The 23897-nt window shown below is 41.1% G+C and overlaps 1 protein-coding gene across 10 annotated transcripts in view; it reads left to right on the forward strand.

Annotated features, from left to right (window-relative positions):
• The window catches only part of TEAD1 (TEA domain transcription factor 1), a 255672-nt gene that overhangs the window by 218537 nt on the left and 13238 nt on the right, over positions 1–23897 (forward strand). For all 10 annotated transcript variants that reach the window (XM_019652871.1, XM_019652872.1, XM_019652873.1 and 7 more), the window contains one exon: positions 4254–4427. In XM_019652871.1, coding sequence (XP_019508416.1) covers positions 4254–4427 — 174 coding nt within the window. The remainder of the gene's footprint in view (positions 1–4253; positions 4428–23897) is intronic.

Raw genomic sequence — 23897 nt, forward strand, 5'->3', positions numbered from 1 at the left:
GTGTCACCTTTAGTTTTGGGAAAACCAGCACTGCTGGAAAGAAAATGGGATTTATTTGGGAAGGAGGGAGGTAAATAAAGAATCCACCCTAGCCGTTTCTCCTTATAAGGAGAACTGGTAGGATGGGAAGTTGTTGTTTAGAGCCTCACCAAATGGTTTCTAGATTTTTAATTTCATTAAAGCTTGAACCCAAACCTATTAGGTAGATTTCTTCTTTTCAGCTTTCCTGGGTTTGGGGACAGAAGGACTCCTGGCCTACCCAGGTTGAATTAAGGGGAGAGGGACATCTGTTTGTCTCACTACTCTGGTCTCCAGGACACCCTCTTTAGTCTTTTGTATTCTTAGAAACCAAGTCACCTCTTGGCAGGAATAAAGCCACTCCGATGCCAACTGTCAGGGTTTGGTTTAATGTCACCAGCCTTGGAGAGGCACTGCCTGATTTCCTTTGGCAAAGACAGTGTGCCCCATCTCAGTTCCCTTCAGCCACTTGGGACAAAGGTAATTTCCTCAAAATAGAAACCTTTGAAGACTCCCTCTGATGTATCTGTGAATCACGATGTTTGTCCCAAATTCAAATTTAACATCTTAGAAATTTAAAAACGCGGTTTGGCTTCTTCCTTTTTTCTCAAATCAACTTTCAGAAAAAGTAGATCTGCATTTTCTAGATCTAGAAGGGTCTAGGCATTTTCTGCTGGGAGACCATGTGGTTGATATTTGCAGCAAATGCATGGGTGGTGGTGCTGACAGATCCAAGTTTTATTCTTAACCCCAGGACTATTTCCGGATGTGTGACCTCAGGCAAGTCCGTTCATCTCTAAGCTTCTATTTCCTCATCGGTAAAATGGTTTTAATATAATCCACCTACAGTGTCCTTGTGAGGCAAGGATTACCTTAAGGCACATGTCGAGAGAGCACAGTGAACATTGCACTGAATGGATGCAGGTTCTTTTCCTTGGGCACAGGTGAGAGGCCCGCACCCCAGCCTGTCATGGGTGGGCCATCATCACAGATCTGAGCAGTCACACAGCTTCACACCTGCTCCCATCTCTGGGCTTACTTGTGTTAATTCTTTTCTTTGCTAGGCAGGAGGGATAGCTGAAGCGGAAATGTTCTTCTGCTCCTGCCCCAGGACCTAGTTAATCTCACGTAATAATAAACTAACAAAATAGTAACCTTAGCAGCTACAATTTATCAAGCACTTCTTATATGCTAGGCCCTACACCAGGCATCTTCTGTGCATTATTTCCTTTCCTCCTCAAATGTGTTCTGTATTATAGGGAGATAATATCCCCATTGACCAGATGAGGACAATGAGTTTTCAGGGTTTTGTCTGGCTCCAGAGTTTTAGGGCTTTGCACTCAACACCTTGCTTTTCTTCATTATATATCTTCATTCATGGTCCCCATTGAAGTACAGCTACCTCTGCCCTGCATTCATTTTCCTGACCTGTTGACATGTGGCAGTCTAGGTTGTCATCCTTGAGTTCCAACAGTACCTTGCCAGGACCTTTTGATGTCGAGAGTAGAAAGACTTAAGTCTCATAGCTTCTTAACATCACCATGGCTCTGCCCTGACCTGTGGGTGGCTGGGGAGGCAGAAGAACTGAGAGGACGGTGCTCAACTGAGAGACTCAGGTCCTATTCACGGGTGTCCCCAAGGCTCTGCTTATGTTCCATTGTTTCCTATAAACTCACTGTCCACAGCTGGCACAAGTAATGACAAATGGTGCCTCCCAGAGCTGGGCAGGGCTGGGAGCTTGCTGCAAGCAGAGGTTATTAATAAGGGTTGGGTGGGTGGACATGCAGGTGGCCGGTTGGTCTGCATAGTGAAGGAACAATGCCTTTTGCCTCAGCTCCTGTAACAGTGGGCAACTGGAGAGTGAACAGAGGAGCCAGACACGAGGCCCACACCTCATTCATCTTCTCGTCTCACATCGCCTTTCCCCAGAGCCTGTGCCCCCAGCTTTGCCCCTGTTGTTTTGTCTCCTTTTACCCACTGATGAGACTGCAAACTCCTAAGCAGTAGTGCCTCATACATTTCTGTGGGCTTTTGTTTACTTATAATTGAAAAGATGATGTGACAGCATTAGAGATAATTTACAAAATGATCAAAGGTACTCACCCCATAACCTCACCTGCCTAATACAGCAATGACTTAAACATTATTTAATTTTTTCTTTTCATTCTCTTCCAGCCCAGGCATATTCTTTTCTTTCATCGTAGCTTCCAGGTCTCAGTCCTACCTGAAAGCCACTGGATAGCTGGAAAAGAGGCTGGGTCCATGGCAGAGCTTGATAGGTTCCCTTTTTTGTCATGTTAGGGATTTTGAAGCCTTGGTAAAGGTATCAATCACTCTGATATTGGACAGGAGAGGGGCTTAGCCCTCCCCCAGATGCCGGGCCCTGGCCACACTTCCTATATGTGTAACTCTGTGGACAGCTGATATCATGTGAAGGGGCGGGCCTCTTGCCTTTAGCATTGTAACCAGAGATCCACAGCGCGGTAACAGGTCACAGATTTAAACTAGCACGTCCTCAGGATGTTTTTACAGGGTTTTGTCATCAAATGAATTTGGGAACTTTGGGTTATACAAAGTCAAAAAAACGTTTCTTTACCACACTGCTTTTAATATGCTAATAGACACTGTGAATCTCACGCAAGGGAGTTTTATTTTTTTAAAAATAGCATTTATTGAGCATTTACTTTTGTTGGATAGGAGTTCTAGTAAGCTCTTCTTAAGCAGTGTCTCATTTAAACCCTATAGCAACCTTGTGAAGTAGATGCCATCACTGTCCCCATCTCAGAGACTGGGAAGGCACTTGCCTAATGTCGTAGCTAATTTGCAGCGGGCACAAAGGTTTGTGCTTGAGCAGGCTGAGTCCAGACCCCATACTCTTAACCTGTATATGGTACTCCTGGTAGGCAGCTGTGACCAAGTCTTCTTTTATTTGGGACTTTTCATTTCCTATGGGATCAGTAATCAGAGGGACTCTGGTTGGACAATTGCCGATTTACACTTGAAAAGTGAATAGGGACTGCTAGGCGAATAGGGACATGGGGCTTCTCTTCTGAACCCTATTGGGTTCTGAGCTTCCTGGAACCCTTACAGCACAGACATCTTTGTCTGTGTCACATTTGGTTGGTGTTGTGGCCTACTCAGCAGGAGAAGAAGGTATGGAAGGTCTAGAGTAGAGAGGCTAGTCCAGTGTTCCCAAATTTGGCTGCATATTGGAATTTACCTAAGGAGCATTAAAAATTACTAATGTCTGCCCTCAGTTCAGGGATTCCAATTTAGCCTGGGTGGGGCTCAGGCATTGACGATTTTTAAATACTCCGTGGCAATTCCGCTGCATCTTGGGTGAGAGCCACTGGTCTGGACACGCTGCTTTGTGATCCAGTTACCATATCTTATACCAAAGCAAGAAGAAAGGATCTCCTGTGTAAGTTAAACATCTTAACAGCGTTCTGGTGTTTTTGTTTCTTTTTTTGTGAATGAGTGACCAGTGTTTTTTTGTTTGTTGGTTTGTCTGTGTTTTTACCAGCCCCTTATAGCCTCGTACCATGAGTGGTCTCCATGATCTATGACCTTGACCCTAACTTTGCATTGAAAACCACATATCGAGCAGCCCTTACATAGTAGTTTTAGATTGGTTACTAAGGGGACGACACTCTTACTCCTGCTGGAAGAGGTATGTGGGTACTGTTGCTCAGAGGGCTGCCTCCATGCTGTCGGTAGGGGAGCTGGCTTGAGAAGTGCATTCTGGGTGATGACGTTAGCTGACCACACACATACTTCTTAGTGGGCTCACACTGTAAATAATGGGCTCCAAAGGGTATTGCTGTCATTTTCATTTGAGTCAGGTGAAACTGAGTAACAGAATTGTTTCTTGGTTTGGTAGTTGGGTAACTAACTGAAGCTGTTGTTTACTATTGTGTCTACAAAAAGACTTTTTTAGGTGTTGGGAAAATATATACCCTTGTCAATAAAAGACAATGACTGTTTCACTATGTTATATATCTGAAACTATTAAAATATTGTATATCAACTTTAATGTTTTTTTTAAATGACTGTTTTACCCTAAGCTATAATGGCTTTTCTTAACATTTTCATCTTTTCAAAGGCACAGACCTTTGCTCTATTCAAGGTGTAATTCCAGGACTTCAAGACTACTGCCCTTCATCCGGTTCAAGATGCATGTGTCCCAGGTTGATCAAAGGGTTTGTAATGGGAATGTTTCTGTTGGTTTCTTACAGTACAACAAACACCTCTTCGTGCACATTGGGCATGCCAACCATTCTTACAGTGACCCGTTGCTCGAATCAGTGGACATTCGTCAGATTTATGACAAATTTCCTGAAAAGAAAGGTGGCTTAAAGGAACTGTTTGGAAAGGGCCCTCAAAATGCCTTCTTCCTCGTAAAATTCTGGGTGAGTAAGACATTGCTGTGATTTCTGTGGTTTTGTCTTAGTGGTCGGTCGCATCCCGTACGTGAGTATGGATGGAGCAGCACAGCTGGCCATGGCTCCACGCTGACTGCACCTTCAGGTGCACCTGCAGAATTGCCAAGGGGTCACAGACTCGCACCTGAGGGGCTGTCACCATGCTGGCCTTGTGGCACATCCCACGATGCACCTAGGCGGCATTCGCTGCTCCTCTCAAAGAGCAAGAGACGGGCGGCCACTTGGGGCTTCAGGGCTCACTCAGGCAATGATGAGAGGCTTCACAGGTGGCTGGAATCATGATGGAAAACAGGGGGCACTAGACCCTGTTTCTTTGTCTCCTCATTCCATTAAGCAAAGCGACCTATAAATTCCACTGGAGCATAGGACCTGAGGCAAAGATGGGGCTGGCATGAAGACAAAGTTACACGCTTCAAGATTTTATAAGTGTCTGAGAGAATACAAAATGGCTTTGCCCAGGATGTGCCTCATGCATGCTTTAAAACAATAAGTGCAGATTCCCTAGCTGCTGGGGCTTGCTGAAGCCCCGCAGCCTCTGAGAGGAGCTTTGCTTTTCCCCGCTAGTCGGTCTCGGACCAGGGGACTGCTGATGGGTGAGACGTTAGAGCAGTCATAAGGATTAATGTGTGTATACTGCGGGGCCAGGCATGCCACAGGAGACCAGATGACCTGCTAATACTGAGTGTTTATAATTCCTCAGTCTTTAGAAGAATAAAAAGGAAATCGCTTCAAATGATGGAGCTCCTTAGTATGACATTAAAGGCCCTAAGTGAGCTGGTTCCAGGGTGTTTTCTTTACTGTCCATGGTGTGACCAGCATTTGTATGTATCTGGATGTGCTTTTCCCCCTTCTCTTCCTCTCCCATCTGGCCAGCTCCTCCTTCCCTTGAGATGGTGGTTCCTTTATTGTAGCACCTTCCTCGCATAAGCAGACCATCGATTTTCCTTTTACTCCCATCGCGTTTTGTAGTTAATCAGTTCCCATGCTGTGTCTTAATTATTTGGATGTGTGTGCCGCTCTCCCTGGACTCCGGCTGCCTCCGGGGACCTTATTCATAACAGTGGCCACCATTTATTGAATACCTGCTGTGGACTGGGAGCTGCGCTAATGCTTTACATGCATTTCATCCAGTCCTCACAATATTAAGTGTAATTTGCCTCGTATCCAACTAAGAAAACAGAGACGCAGAGATTATAAAAGACAGGCTGCTTGTAGGGTGAGGATCTGGGGGTTGAAATGGGATCAGGTTTGATTTTAGTGCCTCTGCTTTGTTTCCTGGCTGCTTCATGTCCTTTGGACCCTGGCCACAGGGGCCGTCAATGGAGGCCTCTCCATATCTCCAATACTAAGCAAGTGCCTTACACAAAAGAGCCCAACAAATGGGTGAATTAAAGAAAAATTCATGCTTTAAATTCCTTGGAGGAAAGTTTACATAATAAGTTTAGTTTGCTTAGTTTCTATTATCCATGCATGGTTACTAGATTTCATTTTTCATGCTTCTTATTGAATTTGAACTGTGGGAATACCATTCTGCTTATATTAATGTTCTTGGGATGGGGAATATATGTGGATAACCAGAAAAAGCAATAAGTCATTTCCACTTTCTAAATTGGTGGCTGCCACCTAGTGATTTGAATGGTGGTTGGGGGTCAGTTATGTGATCACACAGCAGTTTTCAAAGTGTGGCCTGCTTACCCCTACCTAGGGAGTCCCTCAGTATCCTTTCAGTGGGTTGAAAAGGTCAAAACTATTTTTATTATGACATCGAGACATGATTTGCCTTTTGCACTCTGCTGATATGTACACTGGTGGTTCACAAGCAATAGGGTAAAACTACGGAAGCCTCAGCTCAATCAGGCTGGTATGCACACACAGGTTAAAAACAAAAAAGAACCAGTCACACCAAGAATGTCCTTTGTGAATTTTACTGTATCTTGAACCTAGAGTACACATTGAAATGAATACAGTGAGTCTGCCTGCCATATCAAGAAAAACAACTGACAATATTTGTTGCCAAAGATAAAATTTGAGCTTTTAAGTAAAAATAAGAATTTTGGAAAACTTGTATTCACCTCGGTGAACTTGACAGCTTCCCAATATGTAAAATACTTTTCTGATGAGATCCACAGCCATATTAACATGTGATTTTTTTTTTGAAATGTGCAAGATATGCCAATGGATTTTCATGTATCAGAGTATGAAAAGTTCATCGATATGGTTTTAGAATTCAGACTGCAGCTAACCTTTAAGCAACTATCACTTGTCAAGTTTTGGTGTAGTATCAAAGAAAAATAACCACAATTATCCAAAGAGCCTATTAAAATACTCTTTACTTTTCCAGTTAGAAGGCTAGATTTTCTTCATGTACTTCAACCAAAGCAGCACGTCATAACAAACTGAAGGGAGAAGCAGGTATGAGAATCTAGGTATTTCCATTAATCCACATATTAAATAGATTTACAAAATATAAATAGCGCTACCCTTCTCACTAATTTATTTTTGCTTTTGAAAATACAGATATGTCTAATTTTTTAAAAATGATACATGTTAACATGTAATGAGCTTATTATTTTTTTAATTAGGTAATAAATATTTAAAAAATTTTCAGTTTGAATTTCCAGCACAGCAAATATAGATAGATAGAACCTATAGAAACAAAAGCTCTTTGAGGTCCTCATTAAATTTTAAGAGTGGAAAAAGATCCTGAGATCAAAAAGTTTGAGAACCACCATTGTGAAGGATATTAAAAGAGGCTGTTGTACCCAAGTTAATTAAAATTAATCAGAAATTATAGGATATGATGAAAAGAAACCGTTTTCAGTACTTTCAAATTAAACAGTATTGATTTTTAATGATGATACGATTTTTTTATAATTAGCATGTTATTTGAATATAAAGTGAAATGGAAAGTGCTTAGAAAGTTGTTTTTGTTTTGCTTCCAGAATTTCCCATTTTACTTGGGATGATTTTAATAAATGCTTTCAGTGATGAGGCCCTTTAGTCATGAATCTCCAAATAATGAGGTCTAGATTGCAGATGTTTAGTGCGGTGCCTAGTATGAGATGTGCAAATTTAGAAACAATTACTCTGAATTAGTTTATTAGTTTATTGAATTAAGATTTGCAGAATTAAAATTGAGCACTCCTATAAATATGATAGATGACATCACTCGTTAGTATAGTTGTTAGCAGTACTTAACCTTTATAAAGAAATTTAGTTGTAACTATGTTAAATGAAGAAAGACAGTTTGAATTTGTTTTACAATTTGCTGCAATTTGCAATATTATTGGCTTTCTTTAATGACTCTGTAAAAATGAATTACACTTAGAATATCCTTAGTTATCAGTAGATGTTTTTAATGGGTGTTTCTTTAATACTCTCTTTGAAATATCTTTTGTGTTAGCAATTTGCTTAGCAAGTTTTTTATTTTTGTGTGCATTCAGTATATTTCAGCGGAGATCCACTATCTAATTTCTCCTTTCCTCTCCACTTTTCCTCTTTCTCAAAGTGCCTGAGATCTCTAGATTGTCAAAATCAGGCTGACTTTAATTGGTTCGTGTGATTGTTCCTGAAATTCTATTTTCAAAATGTCTGCCATGTGTAACCTGGGCTCAGTTGGCCTAGACTAAGTCAGGAGTTTGCTATGGAAGGAATACTGAGTGCTCCCTGAAGTACCTGCACGTAAGCTCAAGCTGCGGGCACCACAGCTCATTGCCAGGTGCCACTTTGAGGTGAATGGGATGGTGGTGAGCCAAGTAGCAGTCATTGCACTGGTTTCAGGGTGGGAGACCCTGACTGGCACCCCAAAACATAAATGAATGGCAGAGCCGAGGCTGCCAGCATGGATGCTCCTCTACCCCGTGAGCCTTTTCTAGTCTCTCATGCCTTAATGGTGGGAGACATCTGAAAGCCCCTGTGAATGGCCGTGTACCTGGTGAGATCTGTTTGTTTTTTTAAGAGCCTTACTGAGGTATAATTTATGTACCATAAAATGTACCCATCATAAAATTCTCTCATAAAATTCAGTGGTTTTAGAAAAGTTTATGGATTGGTATAATGAGCACTACAACCAAATTTTAGAATATGTCTATCATCCCAAAAAGATCCCCTCTACCTATTTACAGCCAATTCCTATTCTCACTCCCAGCCCCAGGCAACTGCTAATCTACTTTCCGCCCATACACATTTGCCTTTTTTGGAGATTTCATATAAATGGAATTATTTAGCACGTGGTTATTTGCATCTGTCTTCTTTCACTTATCATGTTTTTGAGGTACATCTGTGTGGTAGCATGAGTCAGTGGTTAGCTCATTTCTCTTGCTGAATGCTATCCCACTGGATGGATATACCACATTTTCCTTCTCTAGTCACTGCTTAGTAGACTTGTGGATTGTTTCTACTCTAGGCTTTTATGAATAATGCTTCTCTGAGGTCTTTGTGTGGACATATGGTTTCACTTTTCTTGGATAGTTACCTAGGAGTAGAATTGCTGGGACATATGGTAACAGTATGTTTAACTTTTTAAGAAACTGCCATACTATTCAGTTGTCGGAAAAGTCATGACGTATTTTTTTCTATGTTTTTCGTTGCAAAAATGCGTCATGACTTTTCCAACAACCCAGTATTTTCTAAGGTGATTGCACCACTTCACATTCCTACCAGTGAGATGTCAGGGGATACCTCTTCTTTCAGCCATTATGTCGGAGAGTGTTAGGGTGGGGAGAGATGGCAGCGAGCATGTGGAAAAGGGAACTAGTGAATGAAAGCACCACGACAAGGTACATGTGAGATGCATTCAGGTGAGTTCATGTGCATTCAGGTGCTTTGCAGGTGAGCCTTTGCTTGTATAGAAAACATAAGTGGGCAGAAAACTTAGGAAAGACAAGGAATCAGGCTTCACTTGTATCTGCAGTAGGGAGCAGTCAGTGGTTTTAACAATTATTGAGCCAAAAGTCATAGAATTCTTTTTACTGAGTGTTATAGCAACTTTCTCTGCATTTTGCCTTTTCTGTTTTTATTAACTTTTCCTTCTCATAATATAATAGTTTCCTATTTATTTCCTTTCTCTTCCTTCTTGCCTACTTGTTATTCACTCCTGTGCATTTTAATTCTGCACCGTATTTAGTAACAAAGGAGAAGTGATTTGCAGGAAAAGGAGGGCAGGGGCTCCTCTCATTTTCAGCAGGCGTGAACAAAACCATTGATGAGTTTCTGTTTAGCCAGGTACTGTGCCAGGCTTAAGCACATACTTCATGTTATTTAACCCCTGTGAGGTACATGTGATGATTCTCATTTTACATGTAAAGACACTGAGACATGGAGAGGCAACGTGACTTCTACAAAGTCACACAGCTAACAAATGCCCGATCTGCTGGACTCCGAAATCCATGCTGTTTCCACTGACTCCGTGCATGGCCTCTCCAGGGAGCACAGCTCTGTTGCTGTAAGCTCTCCTAACATAACTTTACTTGCTTGGAAACCAGTGATGAGAAGTGAAGCAGCATAGTTTCTTTGTGAGGTCCTGTCGTTAGAGGATGCTCTGCAGTACGCTTACATGGGAGTTCAGGTGAATAGACTTCTGTTACCAGGAAGTTCGGGTTGCAACCTAAGTCTTTGAGAGAGAGGAATACCACCCTGTTAGCTGCCTTTGGGGGTAAAAGCAGCATAATTCTTGCATTATGATTACAAAGGCAATATCATAATATTCTAGACAGTCTTAGTAAAAGGTAATTTTTAATTCATTCTTAAATGCACCACAAATATAACCTAATATAATACATGTTTATGTAGTTTGACTCGAAGAACACATTAAATTCGGTACCAATCACCCTTCCATGTAACCATATGTCATTATGTCCCCAATTACCATTTTAATGACAATGTGATATCTTAGTTACTGGGTATATCATAATTGAACCATTCTTATTTTATTAGATATTGATAACATGGCTTTTAATATATATGTGTGTGTATATGAATGTGTGTGTGTGTGTGTGTGTGTAAATAACCAAGTTGCTTTCTGAAGCCATCAAGCAGTGAGTGTGTACACCAGGCATCTTCATCAGCCTTCCGTGGCGTAATTTAAAAACAAAGTGACTTTCTATTGTTTTGTTTTGTTTTTTAATTCCTTTACACCTGTAGTTATTTTTTCTTTCTACCCAAAGTCTTTATTCTTTCTTCATTCTCTATAGAAACAGCTAATAATAGCATTACACATACTGTATTCCCTCTCTTCTAAGCCATACACTTGTTCCCATTTCAACAGTCCTGGAAGTGGAATGCTTCTTACAGTCAACATCATAAATACCTAGCCCTCCCCTCCACAGAGGAGTACGCCATGATGTGGTTTTCATTGCCTGCCCTTCATGACCCTGGCCAGTGTAGAGGGCATCTCACCATCTCTTTGTCACCTTAGTTATTTGTGCTAGTATTAGTATATATAACTAGTACAAATTTCAGCTTAACTGTGAATCCCTAATTTAAATGTCTCCGAAAAATTACGGTTTGACGCAGCATCAGAATTGTCATGACTGAGGACAAGTGTGGAAGCAGATTTGTGATCAGTGAGTCCAACATTTTATACTGGCAGAAAACCGCACTTCTTTTCTTCCTTCCAATACAATGACCAGGTGCTGTGTAGGCCCTTAGAAAGGAAGATGTCCACCCACAAGTGGACAGAGCCAAGCTTCGTTTCCGCATTGAGATTCGTGCAGATGGGTTGCCAGTGAAATGGCAGACACTGCAGCTAATTTAAGATACAAATGCCAACTGCCTTGGAATTGATCACAGAATTACCAAAGCTGGAAGAGGTGGGTGTGATTCACTCATGCATCCTGAGAGACAAAAACCCACCTACTGGAGCTGACTTTCCAAAGAAGTTCCTTTCTAGCCGCATGTAGTTTACTCAAGGAAATAAACAAAATTATGGATTTAACCACATAAGGAATTCAGTGAAACTGTTATGTTTGGAGGGGCCTCAAAATTCTACTCTCTATCCTAACAGTGCTCAAGAGTGTGAAGCTTTGAGACACTGGTTCAAACAGATCACGTTACTAACATGTGACTTATAAACATTTTAGCCAAAAACTATTCCGAAGACTCATTCGTATGATGAAGGCCTAGTCTCAAATTTGATTGGTATAAAAAAGAAGAAACTAATATGAAAATGAAATTGTATGGGTAGGTATCCTGTTTAAAAAAAACAACAAATTTTTTGTATACATTTAATACAATGTTTCATTTTTCTTTGAAATGATTATTAAAGTAGTAGTATCCAAGAAAACAGAATATATGATGTTACCCTATGGTTATTTATGTTTTGCTTTTTGAAAATTCTTGGAATTATGATCATTCAGTGTAAATAATTAACAATGTATTTATAGTCATTCAACTTACTTTCTTAAGCTATTTTTCTAGGGGAAGAAAAAGAAAGGCTAGTTTTACTAACCAAAGCAGATGTGAGAAGATTATGTAAAACAGAGAAAGGAAAGTGAGTTATCTGAAAAGAGGGAGCCTTTAAAAGATGCTTTTATCTTGGTAGGAATGAACTCACATTTGTTGGACAAAACGACAGGCACTATAAATTAAAAAAAAAACCTGGGCTTTATTTAAAGGAGGAGAAACCGAATGCACATGTAAACTGGCTGAATGGACCCCCTCCGGAGTACCAGACTGGTTCTAATTGGATTCTCCATGATTTAGTTTGAATTGTAGAGTTGAGTCTATCATTTGGAACCAAATGTCCCCTGGGCTGGCCGAGTGTAGCGATGGTTAAGAGCTGACTTGGGAACCAAATGTCCCTGTTGCTGTTTATGAAACAGGAAGTGAGCAAAATGGAATGACTTTGTCCCCACATGTTTTTTGGTTTTTTGTTTTTGTTTTTTTTTAAGATTTTATTGGGGAATTGGGGGAGAGGAACAGTGTTGGGGAATCAGGGAAGGGGAACAGACAAATTGCTGTCCTTTTGTTCTTCAGTCTAGTTGGAGGACGTCACTTCCCTGGCCCATGTTGATATTGTGATCACTGCGCTCTTCCCAGGTGAGGCAGATAGCTCGCTGGCCATTGGATGGCCGCTCATGGCAGCTCACGGCAGCTCACATCAGCTGCCAGCTGCTGACCAGCTCCACTGCAGCCTATGCCATTGCCGGTGACTCATGGCAGCCCAGCTGCAGGTCGAGCTGTTGTTCACCATCTTAGCTGTAGAGGGCGCAGCATCACTGGCCCATGTGGGATCCTAACCGGGTCCCTGCTGCTCAGAGCCAGCACTCCCAAGCCAACTCTCAACCAACATGCCACACATTTTTTAAACTACCAATAAGGAAGGGGCCTTTTAGTTTTCCATTTTTCTCTACTGCTCTCTCATCTCAAAATGATGTTAAGTTCTGAAATTATGTGAACAGTGTTAAATGATGGAATGATGTAAGTAGAAGGAAGATTATTAGCAAGAAATACCACCATATTCAGAAGTACTTATGGGCTCATACAGTTTGTTTGTTTTTTATTGTTTTCTGAAAAGTTATGTTATTTCACTCAGTACACCTAGAAAAACTGCTATCTCTCGGATGCTATATAACTGTCACTTCGCCAGCTCTGATATCATAGGCAGATATAGTAGGCATATGATAGTTGTTGGGTAATCTTTCTCAAGGAATTTACTGAAGGGCAGGCAAGAGACTCACACAAAAGCTGTTCCATTCTATGTCTGGAGTTGTTAGGTTCTTATAGAAAAAAATCATTCATTGGTGTTAGTAATAAATACATCACTAGTGAGTCAGTCATTCAGCAAACGTTCGCTTAATTTGACTTTGCTCCTGGAGAACTGGGGATATAGACATGAGTAAGAGGCAGATGCACAGGCAAATAAATGACAGCACCATTAGGACAAGAGATGTAATGGAAATATGGCCGGACAGAGGTAGGAGGAAGAACCCTTTTTGCCTGAGAACATTCCAGAAGGCCTCACATGGCATTAGAGCTGAATCTTGAAGGAGTATAGTCAATGGAAGGGGAGTGGGAAGGAATTTTCAGGGGAAGTGGATGTTTGTGCACAGACAGTCCTACTGGGAGGTGGCAGAGGTCCCCATGGCCGCTGGACCGTACAGAACCTGGAGAATGGTGAGAGTTCAGGGTGGAAACATTGATCCCTGTGGCAGTCACTTTATTGAAAAGGACCCTTTCTGAGTTCCCTGAAAACATAAGGCAGAACAAGACAGCCTGAAAAATAGGATTAGAAGCTCATTCTACTTTTTCCCCAACCCCTTAACCCCAGTCCATCACAGATATGTATATTTTTAACCTTGAACTCTTCAGGACATCTAGGCAGAATCTAAATTGGGAGTTCTCTGGACCTCATGGGAGAATCCATCTGACAGCTGTTCCTCTAAATCAGCGGTTCTCAACCTGTGGGTCGCAACCCCTTTGGGGGTCGAACGACCCTTTCACAGGGGTCGCCCACGACCATCGGAAAACAAAAAGATATTTACATTACGATTCATAATAGTAGCAAAATTACAGTTGTAGAGTAGCAACGAAAGTAATTTTATGGTTGGGGGTCTCCACAACATGAGGAACTGTATTAAGGGGTAGTGGCATTAGGAAGGTTGAGAACCGCTGCTCTAAATGCTTTCTGTCCTGGGTCATTTGGTTCAGTGGTTGCTAACAAAACTGAGGTCAGGAGTCTATCCTTTCCTGCGTGGGCCTGTTGAACTCTGCTCCCTGCCATGGTTTCAGGCTGAGATGCTAAGCCACTGTCCCTCTAAGAGCTGCTGCTAACCAGAGGTCCTGGGCAAAGCAGATACGTGGTACAACGTGCACTTCCCAGCATTTGCCCTGGGGATGGAGATACCTCAAGAAAAGCCTGAGATGAAAAGAGTTGAAGTGGCACAAAAGAGTTCACAGCTTATTTCCAGACTCAGTTTTGCAGGGAATATGTGGATTATCTGGATATAGCCATAAGCCCCTCAGGGATCTTGGTCAATTGTCTGAAATTGGACCTAGCCCTTTGATGACGTGTGAAATCCCTTCTTGCTGTGCAGGTGGAGATTTAAGGCACATCCTACTTACCCGCCCCCATTTTACTTTACTTTTTACATTACAAAAGCAATATAAGCTTATTGTAAATAGTGCCAGAAGTTCAAAAGATTATAGAAGACCAAGTGAGAACCCCTCAGCCATGTACCTTGGACTTTCTATATGCTTCTACAAACATTGTACATACACCATTGGTTTTTATTAAAAAAAAAACTGCGTCACATATTATTTGGCAACCTCATTTTTTTTCCCACTTAAAACAGTTTGAGCATAAGACATCTTTTTACAGCAATGAGAATTTGAGGGTCAGTCCCCATTTTTGTTATTCTTTTTAATAAAGGTGACTTGTTAATAGCGTTGCCAGATTTAGCAGATAAAAATACAAGCCATCAGTTAAATTTGAATTTCAGGTAAACAACATATACTTTTTTATTGTACATATGTCCCACGCGATCTTTGGGTACTGTACGGGTATTAAAATGAACAATATGTTGTTTATCAAAAAATCAAATTTAACTGGGTTGCTTGTATTTTATTTGGCAACTCTACCCTTGTTAGTTGGTTGATTTTGTTTTATGTAAGGCACTTGCACAAAAACTGTAGACTAGAAAAAAGGTCTTATTTCCTGGTTTGGAGCGGGTGTTCCTGGGCCAGTGTTCACACACCTGATGACTGGTGTGTGAAGGGCCAGCTCAGCTGGGCATCCAGCACTTTAACTGCCTCCATTGGAAAGAACTAGCCTGCACAGCTGCTTTGTATGTGCGGCTGAGACCTTGGCTCTTTACCCCTGCTACTGTGTAAAGCCACCAGTGGCCGTTACCTGAGATTGTGTGGGTGATATTAATTGAATATTTTCTTAATGAATGCTGGTATTTGTAGGAATTTGCAATGCAAATAGACAGCCTTTCAAGCAGCATGTATTGTAATTAGAGCAAGCGGTTAATATTCTTTGAAGTACTAAGTGTTTATGAAATTCAAATAAGGGTGTCAATCTGCACAATAAAAGGGGTTCTTGGTAGGGTTTTTAAAAATCTTCTATTTTGTAGATGTAAATATATTCCATAATTAGTGGGAAGTAACTTGAAGAGTCAGGGCTGAGTTTATTCCTGTTATTCTTATTAAAAACAGCTGTGGCAGGAGAGCTACAGCTGCTGTCCCTTTGTGCTGGGCAGGGCACAATGGCCCAAAGTGAACACGCTGGAAGACTCGCTTCCCTATGGGCAGCTTCATCGTCTCCCAAATGCAGGAGCCTTCCTGGGAAATTGTCCCACGGTCATCCAGCTCCTCCGTCCCCGAGCCTCTGTGTGCTAATGCGGGCTGGCTTCAGGGGTCTTGGCCAGGCGCAGATGCTTGCAAATGTGTCCAGCAGGAGGGTTTGGGAGAAGCCAGCTCCCTGGAAAGACGCCCCTGCCAGAGAGACCCCCCTGCCAGCACTGCCTCATGGGGCACTTCTGCCTAACGCTCGCTGCTCACAGCCCGGTGCAGAGCGATTGTCCTTTGGTGCCTGCAGAGCAGCTGCTAGACCCACTAGGTGCCCTGCCTGGCTGAGCCTCACCATGTGGCAGGCTTGGATGGCCGCCTGCAGCAGAGCCAGCTCCCAGTGCCGCCTGCCAAGGAGCCAGATGCTGCCATTGGAAAAAATTGCTTCACAATTTGAAATCTTGGTCCTTTGATCATTGCTCAGAGAGGATGAAGAGGAGAGGTTCAAAGTGGTGGTTTGAAAACGCCAGCTTCTCCTTGCATCCATCAGTGCCTATTACTCTCTCGTCAGGGACTATCCTCTTGATGTTTTCATTTCTGCAACTAAGTAATTCCCACCCAGCCCTTCCAAGCCCTCAGGGTGAAAGGGAGAGATGGTTGGGAAAGGAATGTCCACAGACTACCCCTGTCCAGATAGGGTGTCCCTGCCCTCTGCCCTGCCTTTGGGGTTATCTGCTTCCCCCTTCCTTGTTCCAGGAGGCTTTTTCCCTCCGAAGCCAGTGACAAAGTAGCTGTCAGTCAAAGACTGCTTCTGCGTGAGTTTCACAATTCCATTCTTCCCTTAGCAACCTTAGCTCTTTCTCCCTGTACTTCAGCCCCCTGTAGCCAGGTTCCCAGAGGCCTGAGATTTTGCAGAGAGGATCCCTTGGCCCAGCCCTCCCCTCAGAGCCCACATAACTGGGTTAGGCCTTGTAATTTCAAAGAATTACATTCTTTGAAAATGTAATTTAAAATTACGTTTTTAATTTTTTTTTTTCAAAAGCATGAAATCAAAAGTGGAACATTTCCGTGAATAAATGGGCTTACTGAATAAGAGGTAATAGAGGAGAAACCAATCCAGCATCTTGTCTGGTGAATTGAATGTTTTAGCTACAGGAGTAGTGAGTGTAAAAGAAGGATGATTTAGGGAAAAATTGGGGAAAACTCGATGTTTCATTTTCTTGTTTCCATGTTTCATTTTCTTGTTTCCTTGCTGTCTGATGCAGGCAGCTTTCTCTGCCTGGCCGTGTAACCTGCTTTTCCTTCGACCTTCTATTGTTTCCCAGGAGTCGCCCACAAATACATCCTAAAGTTTTTAATTCATTCAACACACATTTATTAATGAGTTTCCAGAAAGAATTCTATAATATCTCTAATCACATCTCTGTGAGAAAGATGGTAATTTGGTACCTGTTTGAGCAGTTATACCCAAAACTTAAGACTTGTCATCAACTCACAAATCAGAAAAGCTACTGATTTTTCTGTTTGGAAAAAGCCTTGTTGCATGTGTGCTGCGCACCTGATAAGTGTCCGTTGGCGCTCAGACTGGCTCTGTGGGGACAGTTTTTATTTTGTTTATTGATTATGAACCATCATCTACATTGGGTCACACCTCTGTAGATGTGATTGAGGCTCTGTCTTTATCTCTGTCCTGGTCTGTATTTTCAATCAATAAGCTACTAGGAGTGGTTATTAGTATTATTAACGGTTGTCATTTGTGTAGCACATTAGAATGTGCAGGCGAGTTTCAAACGCATTATTTCCTCCTGTCACTGTGGTGGCTGTTGGAAGCAGGTCTCCTCTGTGGTTACAGGGGAGGACAGTGAGACTCAGAGAAGTGACTGCTGTCCGTGCTGTAGTCAGATGTCTGAGATGAGAGAACAGCAGATGAAGGATCAGAATTTGGACTAGATGAAAGGGAAGTCCAAAAATAGGAGGGAGTTTAATAAAAATAAATGTAAAACTTGAATCCTTGGAAGCAGGTAGCTAGCACCTGAACAATGATGTAGGTGAGATGAAGGGGGAAATGAAAGCGAATGGCAGAATCATCTTACAGATGTGTACTTAGGTCTGCGTGATTCCAGAAGGCAGAGCTGTATGTAGGTGGGAGCTACAGGGAAGCCAGTAGCAACTTAATGGGCCATGTCCAAGTCCTTTTCCATGGTATTTGTGAATATGTTATTCTACGTGGAAAAGGAGAATGAAGGTTGCTAATCAGCAGGTATGGAAGATAACTTGAGCTGAGTGAGCCCAATGTAATGACAGGGTTTTTTTAAAAGTGGAAGAGGAAGGCAGAAGATGAGTTCTAGAGAGATGACAGCTGCCGGTGTGAGAAGGACTCAGCCTGTTGCTGGCTTTAAAAATGGGGGAAGGGGCTAAGAAACAAGGAATGCGGGTGGCCTCTAGAAGCTGGGAGAGGCAAGAAAAGAAATCCTTCCTTAGGGCCTCCAGAAGAACACAGTTCTGCCAATAATTGGATCTTAGCCTTGTGAGACCAATGTCAGGTGTCTGACCTACAGGAGTATAAGATTATACATTTATGGTGTTTTATGCCACTAATCTCGTGGTAGTTTGTTAAAGCAGCAATAGAAAACTAATACAACAGGAAAAAGAGCTACTTAACTATTAGGCCTGTCCAGCACATAGTAAGTTTTTTCTTAAAGTAATGATTTTCCTGTATCTGAAGGTATTTAGCCAGAAGACAGAGCAGATCAGGATACTGTAAAAAGGATTTCTGTATTGGATGGTAGGGGAAAGAGTTGGCCTCTGAACCCAGTCCATATGTAGTAGTCTGTTCTAGGACAAAATGGGCAAAGATTCCTTAGAAAGGCCTGTTTACCTGGAATTGCCCCCCCTCCCCACCATACTTGCAAGTGTGTGTGTGTGTGTTTAAACACTTCCAAACCTGGCCCATGACCAACTACATGTTTTAGGAGGACTTGTCCCCAAAGGCTAAGACATGGTTTGAATTTGGAAATTGTTGGGAAGATAACTGTGCTGGTTTTAGCTGTTTCTAAGATTTTTATATACATTCGCTTGTAGAAAATACCCTGTGGTCAGAGAAAAACTGATTAGGAGAAATAGTTTGCATCTCTGATACCAGCACATTTTTTTTTCTAGCTTTCTTGACTTCAGAACTCTATGATGGAGGATTGCCCTGAGTTTTCAGTAGGGTGGGTAATGAACACAACATGACTCCCAGACTCATTACGAAGTTTGTCTTTGTTGTTAACTTAATGCTAGCGTTCCTTCTTTGAAATTACCTTTGCTTCATGGGAGTTCAGTGACTGCATTTCTTTCTGGGATCATCATAATGTCATCAGCTGACAGATAATTATCTTTTGCATCAATACCTCCTCCTAGAAAATTCCTGAAGAGCAGCTGTGATATGGTTGGATGGCTACATGATTATTTTTCATGTTGAAGAGTAATTGCAAAGCAGTTGTAATAGCAGATTGGTTATTAACTGTTGGTTGAGAAGCCTTTTAAAATCTAACTTATTAAATTTACACTAATAATTAAATATATAGTTTTCTCAAACTGTTAAAAAAAAAGGGGAGGGGAACAATAACTCTGAAACCATCTGTCCCTCTTATCTAAGTGAAAGCTAAAATGCACATAGACCTAATGACCCAGTAATCCCACTCCTAGGAACACCGAACAGAAATGTATGCGTGTCTTCATGAAACGCATATTCAAGAAAGTTCCAAGTAGCATTCTTCATAATAGGTCCAATTTGAAAACACTACAAATGTCCATCAGTAGTGGAATCATGGATCATAGTGTTTTTTGTTCAGTGGAATACTCTGCAGTAACAACGATGAATGAACTACACACAACAGCATGGGTGAGTCTCATGGTGTAATGCTGAGTGAACGAGACCAACACAAAGAAGTCAACATGGTGATTACACTTATACAAAGTTCAGAAAACCAGACAGAACTAACGTATAATGTTATATAAGGATCAAGGTGACCCGTGTGAGGCGCGGGGGTGATTATACTGGAAGGAGCATGGGTGGGACGGCTTGTTAGGTGTCTTCATCTGGGTGATGGTTCCATGGGTGTGTTCACCTTATGATCTGTAAACTTGTGATTTGTGCACTTCTCTGAATATATGTTATACTTTAATTTCATGTAAAAGATAAAGATAACCAGGATAAATTTAAAACTCATAATTTGTTGAGATAGTTTCTGAGGGCAGGATTTCATGATGTACATTCTTTAATAATTTCATTTTATGGTAATTCCTATCATTATATAAGTACAGGTCATTCATTCCCAACTAAAACTAATTCACATTATTTTGGGGAAATCTAAGGCACAGTGGTGAGCCAAAGATGAGGTGGTGGAGGGAGTGGTCTGCCTCAGGTCCAGGCAGTAAGGAGGTTTGTTGTCTGTAAGGTGGCAAAACCATCTAAACATTATTTTCATCTTTGTTATCACCATGTGTCCACAGTTCTAAATAGTGCCATTGATTAAAAAAAAAAAAAAAAACCTCAAAAAAGTAAATCTTTTGTTGACCTAAGTCCTAAACAATTGGTGAAATTAGTGTTGAGTTTTTATTTCATTTATACATGATTATATGTAATATGCTTCAAATTAGCACACTTATATTACTTATTCATTGTATTCCTAATCCTTTAATAACACATGTGGACTCAGCCTTGTATTCATTTCTAGAGCACCTTCTTAACAGTTTGGAATCATTTGAGCTGCAGTCTCCATGGTGCTGCTGCTTCTCAGGGTAAAACAGTAGAGCCAGAAATGAGCAATGATAGACAATAATGATGAAGATGAAGAAACAGAGCTTGAGTTACTGCAATTCTGTCATTCTCTGTTACTACTTTGGGAGTTTTTGTGTTTAAAGTTTTTGTGTTTAAACACAGTGAAACAGGGTGCTGATTATTACTAAAAATAATTTTGTCCAGTAATGGAAGGGAGGGTTCTTAAAAAGGACCCACCCGAGTTGTCAGAAATCTTCTAGGTATGCCGCTGCTATGGGACAGCGCCTTTCACCAGCGTCACTTAAGCACGGAAACTGATAGAGATGGAAACATGAACGCTGTGAAAGTTTCCAGCAATTTTGTTGACATCAAATAATGGGGAACACCATTCTGAACTTGGTTCACTTTTTTTTGTTATTGTTCACATTTTAAAATTGTTTCTATTGACAGATTGTTCTGTGTTTGCATTAGACCTCAAGTGTCCAGGCTTGTTTACATTGCACATCTTTTGCTTGTCAAAAATAATGCCACGGGAGTGAATAAAGTGAAAAATGGAGCATTAACAACAATGAAAGAAAACAAAACATTGTGCCGAGGGAGCTGAGGTAAAATTCTTAAGGAACCTCCCTCCTGGTTAAATCACCGCAGTAAGTGGAGGTTGACAGTTTAAAATAAATAAATAAATAACCGATTCCATTTACTCTCATGTGGACTCCCCCACACATTGCTTATTTCCTTGTGCTGCTTCCCACACTCCACTCCTGACACCAGAAACACCCAAGCTGCTTTTGGTTGCTCACCAGTCTTGCAAAACAACTTGATTACATCAAAATAGTGAGTTGGTTGAAATTATTAAGCCAGCTAACGATGGATTTACAGCCCATTTAATACTCTTTTTAAAAGCTGGGAATTTTTTAAGGTTGACAGAAAGGACAGTAAAAATAATTTCTGATGCACTTTTTCTGCTCCACATACACATTGCGCTGTTGTTGGGACGCATCCTAAATATTCATCAATAGAGCACATACTAAATTAATGGTGCATCTGGGCAATGGAATAGCATGCAGCCACTATAAACCGTGGCTGTTCAGTTTTTAAGTGGCTGTTCTTTTTAATACTGATATTCTCTATCATATGAGTTCTAAAAAGTAGTTTTTGGGGTTTTTTTAAAAGCAAGGGTTAGAAGTGTGCTACTGTTTGTGCAAAAAAAGTGTGACTAAGTTTATGGATAATATAAAATTGGACAAGTACAAGTAAAAGCAGAGTATATAAATGCTAAATATCTCTAAAAGGGCACTTGAGAAACAGATCACACTAGTCACCCTCGGGGAGGTTGGCAAGTTCAGGGGTAGAAATAAAATATACACCCTTTTTTCCAGTTTGATTTCTTTACTTACCATGTGTATGTTTTTACATTTTTTAAAATGCTAAAACTTGTTGGCACAAGCTACATCATCATATAGTCATCCCGTGGTATCCAAGGGGGTTGGTTCCTGAAATGTCCAGACAACAAAATCCATGATGCTCAAGTCCCTTATGTATTACAGAATGGCCGAGCATTTGCATATGACCTATGCATATCCTCCCGTATACTTTAAATCATCTCTAGATTACTTATAATACCTAATACAATGGAAATGCTATGTAAATAGTTGTTATACTGTATTGTTGAGAGAATAATGACAAGGGAAAAAAAAGTCTGCACATGCTCAGTGCAGACGCAACCATCGTAGGCCTAACTGCGTAGTACACGCCAGCAACAATGTAACTTTTTTCCTAATATTTTTTATCTGAGGTTGGTTGAATTGCAGATGGGGAGGGCTGACTATAGTAAGAGCATAAACCCCAGGAAGAACATCACTGATGATCCCAATGCTGCAGAACACCTGAGTGCTTCTCAGAGCCCCGTGTTCTCAGCTGGTGGCAGAACAAGGCAATGACAGTCCTTGAAGGCCCACTTTCAGTGTCCTCTGGGAAGCTGGGTGGTAATTCCAGTGTCAGAGCTCCTGTGTGCCTAGGATGTGTTGGTACCTTTCTCCCCTGAAGGCTGGAGCTCAGGTAGACACTGGGGCCTCTTCAGCCTTGGGTAGCTCTGATACAGAGCTCAGTTAGGGGGAGACATCCATTGTTTCCTGCTAAGCTGCTCTTTCATGGAGCCAAATGTCGAACCTTTGAATGTGAGAAAAATGCACACCTGGGTATTTTTATTTATTTATGATGTATGCCCCATATGTATAATTCCAAAAAGCTAAATGCGAGGGAGTATTACTAAATTTATAGGTAATATAAAACTGGACAAGTACAAGTAAAAGCAGGTTGGAATCCGGTCAAAGGAGCTGCACACTGGTTGTTAGGAGCTATTAAAAGTACCCGGGATAAGTTAATTACTGCAGTCGAGCACTGAACTTAGCTTTGAATTTCTTGGCACATAAGGTGAAAGGGGGAAAGAATTTAAAGTATATAGTTCTTTTTATACGAGGCCAGAAAATATGAAATTTTGCCTAAGGAAATGGACATTTTCCTGATACTCAAGAAAGAAATTTCAATGCAGATCCTTAGTGCTGTATTTTGCCATGTATAATGCCCACCATTTTGCCCAAATTTGTGAGGGAAAAATAAGGATGCGCATTACGCATGGTACTAATTCCATATCTTTGTAAATGTTTTTAATTCTTTTATTTATGCTTATGAGTTAAAGTGTAACTCTAGAAATTAATAATGATATCCGTATGCAAAATAATATCCAGGAGTATGATAATTGGTTTTGTGGAACTTACCATGACTTGCAACGAGTTCTTGGCCTTCTATGATACATAAATATTGTAAGTTTGTTACCGGTACATAAAATTTCTTGTACCTTGTATATGTTCTTGTGTTTTGTAATTATTTGTTACATATCATTTCTTGCACCATAATATGTTAAAAAAATAAATGCTGAAATTTCTTTATAATACAAAAAACAAGTACCTAAATGTAAACAAATAAAAATTTGAATTGAAAAATGAAAACGAAAGATTTTCTTCCCCCTGAAAGTTTGGACCAAAAACGTGGGTGCGCATTATACACTGCACAACACGATAGGATGGCTCAGGTCTTCATGGTGGTTAGTGCCTGTCAAGGTGTTGAAATTAGTCAAAATGTGCCAAACCTCACAAAATACACTCTCATTTGTATATCAGATCTAATTGTCTTAACAGCCACCACAGTAGTCCAAATAACCTCTCATTTGGACTGTGCTAGTAACCTCTTAATATATCTGTACTGCGTGCTTACTCTTCCAGAGCGTTCTCCAGCCTGGGGCCAGGGCTGCCTTTTTGGAACGCAAATCTGATCATACCCCATCCCTGTCTCGCAATCCCATATGCTTACTGCTCCTTCCCTCTGGTTTTAGGATACAAGACCCAATCCCCCCCCCAACTCCCCAAAAAAGACCCAAACCCTCC

Source organism: Hipposideros armiger, unplaced genomic scaffold (assembly GCF_001890085.2).
Source record: "Hipposideros armiger isolate ML-2016 unplaced genomic scaffold, ASM189008v1 scaffold_188, whole genome shotgun sequence".
Lineage (NCBI taxonomy): Eukaryota > Metazoa > Chordata > Mammalia > Chiroptera > Hipposideridae > Hipposideros > Hipposideros armiger.